Here is a 5,506-nt window from a genome sequence, read left to right on the forward strand (position 1 = left end):
AACCAGAAGAGATCAGCAGCCTCCCACCCGCGCACTCTAACCATAGCCCAGGCCAGCGATCAGCCCTACTTCACGATCTCACTCTCGATGGATAGTCGGCCGTCTCCAGTAGCTGAAGCATCTGGACACCTGATCTGCTTGGCATTGGTGCCGATCGCAAACATGGCGTAGAGCAGGTCGCTCACGCTGCCGCACGCAGTACATCCCGCCGTCTGCGGGGCGGGGGGGGGGGGTCAGTGCCACCATGGGGCACACACTGGGCCTTCCCTCCCAGCCCCGGCTCCTCCCCTCCATAGCCAGCTCCCTCCCCTCGCAGGACCATGCCCAGGGGCCCACCTGCTGACCCCACCAATGGCAGGCACCTCCAGTGTCCCCCCACCCCTCCTGTGCTCTCCCCTTCCTAGGGACATGCCCAGGGCCCACCCACTAACCTCCTGACTCGCCCCTACCGGCCACTTCTCCCCCGCGTCCAACCAGCCAAGGGGCCCCGCCCACCTCTCCACCGACCTTGAGGGCATTTGATGACCGTCTCGATGTGGGCGTGACAGCCTCGTGGAGAGACTCGGAGCTGGCCAGAGTGCCACATGCTCTCCCAGCGCAGGTAACCGCAGGTTGGTCTCCGGTCTGCAAGGAACGCCCAAGCTGGTCAGCCCTGCTACCACACAGGTGGGCTTCGCTGCGGGGACACGGTGCCTCCAACGGCGAGGGACAGCTGTGGGCGAGCCTTGGCAGGCGAAATGGCAGGCGGGCTCGCAGCGCTGGGACTCGCGACCTGTCGTAGTGGATGATAGCTGATGGCCGAAGAGGATGGACGTTCCTTCCTTGGAATGTTGGAAACCTTCTTGGACTGGGGGGCTACTGTGGCCTTGTTGAGAGAGGTTTCCAGGCACTCGCCCAGCCGCACCCTTCCCGCTGCGTCCTCTGCAGGTCACAGACAGGAGGTGGAGTGGGGGCCCCAGACACCGAACCCGGAGAGACCCGTCGAGTCCTGGCTCACCGTCCCTGGCCTAACCCTAGACCTTGCCTTCACCTCCACAGACTGGGGAGAGAACACTCAGGATGTCCTGGCCCCCAGCCCCTCTGCTTTAAACCCACCCAGCCCCCACTCCTCCAGAGCTCGAGAGGTGGAGACCAGGCAATCACTGGCTTCTCCCCGCCCCAGCCTGCCCTCTCCTGAGGCTCCTGTGCGGGGTGGGGAGTCACGCCCCCACTGGCGGGGGGATAGACACTGCAGCAGGGCGCACGAGTTTCACAAGGAGCCATGGGGCCGCACAACCCAGTAGCTGAGGTGTAATCCTGCAGGTCCGTTGGAGGCTGACTGACACGAATCTGGCAGGGGCCACATGCGAGGGTCCAGTCCCCAGAACCATCTGGGCACCCCCAGCCACGATGAGCGGCCCTGGCCCACAGCTGGGGAGGAACCCAGAGTCCGCCCTCCTCCGCACACCCGAGACGGGAAGGAACTCAGTGTCGTCTGCCCCTCTCCCTGCCACCCCGAGCCAGGGTGGAACCCAGGCGTCCGGACCGACCTGCTCACCCCTCACCCTGGACACGGCCAGGGAGACACATCTCTGAAGATCACAGGTTCTTCTTGCAGAGGCAGGTGATGAGAGCTGACGGCGGCCGTAGAACCAACCCTGCGGAGGGGAAGGGGCAACCGCGGGGGCGGCAATAGGGTCTGGATGGCGGCGGGTACCAAGATCTTATAGTGAAGTGGGGAGGTTGTGGAGTGCTTTAAAGAGGCTGGGAGGCAAGGATGTATCATGTGCTAGTGTTGGGGGGGCACAATTGGGTGGGATGGTACCATGTGCTGTCATTGGGGATAACTGGTGGGAAGTTTGGGGCGAAAGGTACCAATGGATTGGGTCTTAAAGGGTGAGGTGGCGAGAATACCATGTGCTAGTGACGGGCAGGGCCGTTGGGATACGGAACGTACCATGTGCAGTATGGTCGAGCAAGAAGGATGGGGCAAGGATGCCATCGTGCGGAATACACGAGGCGAGGCATACCATGGTCATTTCCACGGGGGGGGGGGGGTGCGAGATGACAAACATGTGATGATCATGGGGGGTGGCAAGAATGGACCATGAAGTGCTGGTCAATATAAGGGCAGCAATTGAGCAGGACAGTACCAATGTGTCCAGGTGATTAGGACATTGTTGGGGGGGCAGAATGTACCAGGGCTGATCGTGTGGGAGCAGTTGATGGCGGGATGCTCCCAATGTGCCGGTGAGGGGCAGGGATCCAGGGCAGGACAATACCAGTGCTGGGTCGTTGAGCAGGTCACCACGCGGAACGTCCACTCGCACCATGGCACCAGGTCGGGCGAGTCTGTAGGAGGCGGCAGAGGCAGAGGGCACGCATCGCTTTGACGCGTCCATGGAGGTGTACGCTGGTGGGGAGATGGCAGGTCAGATGGGCAGAGAGGTTCCCCCTCCTCTCCCCCTGGCCGAGGGCCACACACCACCCGGCTTACCACAGAAGACGGGACCTCGAGAGCGAAGCCACATCGGACCATACTCGTCGCTGCCCACGTTGGCACACGATGGCAGTGCAAAAGGCCAGGACACATGACAGGTGGGGTTAGCGGCTCGCCAGGTCGTTCTTGATGGCGATTTGCTTCGATGAGGCGGACATCAGCTTCGCTGTTGGAAGTCAACCAGCACCGAGATGAACAGGGTAACCCTGGGGGGACGGGGACAAGGACCCACGCGCCAGGCGCGCCCGCAGAAATCAGACCTCAGTCCCCCCTGTACTAGTAGTAGGAACAGACCCCACCCCCTCCCCAAAGCCCCAGCCATCCCTCCCCTCCGCCCCCCCAAGCCCCCACTCTTCCTTCCCTCCCTCAGCTCCCCCTTCAATGTCCACCTTCTCGACCTCGTCTATTCCCTCCCCAACGTCACCCACATCGCCACCCTACCCCACCTCCCCCTCCCCTGCCCTTCCCAGCCCCACCCCTCCCTCCACCCTCCAGTCCCACCTCAGCAGCACCCTTCGCACTCCACCCCCCAGGCTTACAGGGCCCTCCCCCACCGCAGCTCCTCTCAGGTGCACCCCCAGTCCCCCAGCTCCACCCACACTCACAATCTGCTTCTCCGTATACTTGTTGGAGCTCAGCAGGTTGACGGCCTCCATGTGCCCGAAGTCAATGTCATGGCCCAGCAGGAAGATGAAGAGCAGTTTGCACACGTATTTCTTTTTGCTATAGCCGTCCAGGGCCTTGTCCCCTGGGGGGCGCCAGAGGGAGAAGAGTCACTGACACAGCTGGGAGGGAGCCTGGGGCTGCGGTGGGGAGAAGCAGAGACGGGGGGGGGGCCAAGCAGGGACAGAGGCAGGGTGGGGAGGTATCATCCCTGGGGGGTTGCAGGGGTAGGTTCAGGGTAAAGTGGCTGGGGTGGGGGGAGAACAAGGAAAGGTATGGGAAACTGTCCTGGGTAGGGGAGGGCTGAGGGGAAGGAAACAGCCCAAGGTGCCCCCCCCATCCCACCCCCCACATGGCCACCCCGGCGGGGGCCAGGCTCACCCTTGAACTTGGAGCGGATGTTCGCCAGCTCCTTGTTGATCCTCTTGATTTCGGCCTCTTTGCTTTTACCTGAAATAGACGCACCAAGGACAGACAAACTCAGGGGGGAAAGACTGGCCCCCATGTCCCACTCCCTGCCCCCTTGAGCCAGCCAGTCCCTGCCCTGGGGCCGGATGGGAGCTGGCATCCCCTAGAGGAGACCCCTGCCCCATTTCCTGCCCGCCTGAGCCAGTCAGTCCCTGCCCTGGGGCCGGATGGGAGTTGGTGCCCCCTAGAGGGGACAGGCCCCTGCCCCATTCCCTGCCCCCCTTCAAGCCAGCCAGCCCCTGCCCTCTGGCCAGATGGGAGTCTGGCCCCCTAGAGGGGACAGGCCCTTGCCCCATTCCCTGCCCTGGGGCCGGATGGGAGCTGGTGCCCCCTAGAGGGAACAGGTCCCATGTCCTAGTCTCTGCATTGGTGTTTAACTAGGTTCCTAACAGCCCCAACAGTTCCCTTGCCATCTCCCCTCCCTTCTTGGGGTTAACCCACCCCCCCCCGCCAAAAGTTTAAGGCCAGTCACCATCCAGCCCCATCAGCCATTTCTCCTCCCCACCTTCTCTCAGTCCACAATCCCCAGACTTTCCTATAGGAGCTCTGGGAAAGACTCGGGGGGCTTGTTATACAGCCCGGTGCTGAGATGCGGCCAGCTCTGGAGTGGGGCACGGGGGTGGGTTATACCCCAGGAGCTGAGGCTGGCAGGGCTGTGGGGTCCTGGATACACCCCTGACACGAAGCGGGAATTTTCTGTAAGATTTTTAGGATGCCTGTGATTGCCTCAGTTTCCCTCCGTGCTTTGCGTGGCTACCCCATGGGTGGGAAAGGGTTAAGCAGCTGCTCTGGGGGCCAAGCAGGAGCCAGAGCTGGGTGGGTGGGCGAATGGGGCATCAAGGACCTGCTGACACCGACCATTTTGGTGGAGGGGCCGGCCAGACTGCGGGAGCCCCCAGGCCAGCGGGACAGGCAGCAGCTGAGGACAAGAGCTCAGTGCAGGGTGGGGGACAATGGGCCCACAGGGGTCGGGTGGCTGGGACTGGCTTTGGGAGACAGATGGCAGCTCACCGATGGGACGGACAGGCAGGCAGAGGGGGAGGGCCAAACGGCCCTGGCTCCCTGCACCATGCCCAGGCGCCTGGCAGAGAGTGGCACTGGGCACCCCTGCACACCTGAGCTGGGCACCCGCAGAGGAGACCAGGCTCTGCCAGGTGGCTGGCTCGGTCAGAGCTGCTGGGCAGAGGTCCCGGGAGCCACGTGGGGCGGGCACTCAGGGGCTCAATGATGGCCCTGCAGGCAGAGCGGGACCCCTGGGTCTCTGGCACTGACGGATGCCCCCCTGAGGCTGACCCAAAGTTGGGGCATAGCCCGGACCCCGTGGATCCGTGACTGTCCAAGACAGAGGGCAGCCGGCTGGAGCAAGCCTTCCCCACCCTGTGTGGTGTTGGCCTGGGGAACTCACTGCCACTGGCCAGTCCTCAGCCTGAGCAAGGGGACGGGCTCTGCAGGATTGTAGCAGGAATGATGGGCAGTTGGCAGGTTATGGGGAGGGCTGTTGGGGGGGTGTTTTGGAGCCTGGCTATGTGGGGGCAGAGCTAGCTTGCTCGTGAACTGGTCACGTTTCCGTTGTTTTCCCCCCAGGACTAGGCGCAGTCAGGCCGTCGTCGGTCAAGACGGTGGTGTGGTATGATTGATGAGTAGTTGGGAGGCTCTGGGTGGCTCATGGGCTCGATGGATCTATCGCTCGAGACCCTATGGTGTTATCGGGTGTGGAGCCCCTGATTTACTCCACCCACCTTCAGAGAGGGACCTCGCTGATTGTCCTGTGGATTGAGGGGCTGGGGAGCTGCTGGGCCAGTTCTTCGGGCCCGTTTGAAGAGGATGTTTCTGTTGCCGGGCATGGTTCTGGGGAATGTGGCTGACTCGATAAGACTGACACCCCCGTTCCCAAGG

At 62.9% G+C, this 5,506-nt stretch overlaps 1 protein-coding gene across 1 annotated transcript in view; it reads right to left on the reverse strand.

The window, feature by feature from the left end:
• The window catches only part of AP2A1 (adaptor related protein complex 2 subunit alpha 1), a 19,439-nt gene extending 15,777 nt beyond the window's left edge, over positions 1–3,662 (reverse strand). Inside the window, exons 1-7 of the mRNA XM_075071278.1 lie at positions 3,524–3,662; positions 2,981–3,227; positions 2,477–2,619; positions 2,262–2,392; positions 1,545–1,637; positions 508–624; positions 83–212 (exon numbers count right to left, since the gene is read on the reverse strand). Of these exons, the coding sequence (XP_074927379.1) occupies positions 83–212; positions 508–624; positions 1,545–1,637; positions 2,262–2,392; positions 2,477–2,619; positions 2,981–3,227; positions 3,524–3,647 (985 nt within the window). The 5' untranslated portion in view covers positions 3,648–3,662. The remainder of the gene's footprint in view (positions 1–82; positions 213–507; positions 625–1,544; positions 1,638–2,261; positions 2,393–2,476; positions 2,620–2,980; positions 3,228–3,523) is intronic.
• Positions 3,663–5,506: the final 1,844 nt, after the last annotated feature.

The sequence above is a fragment of the Chelonoidis abingdonii genome, chromosome 11 (genome assembly GCF_003597395.2).
Source record: "Chelonoidis abingdonii isolate Lonesome George chromosome 11, CheloAbing_2.0, whole genome shotgun sequence".
NCBI classification, from domain to species: Eukaryota; Metazoa; Chordata; order Testudines; family Testudinidae; genus Chelonoidis; species Chelonoidis abingdonii.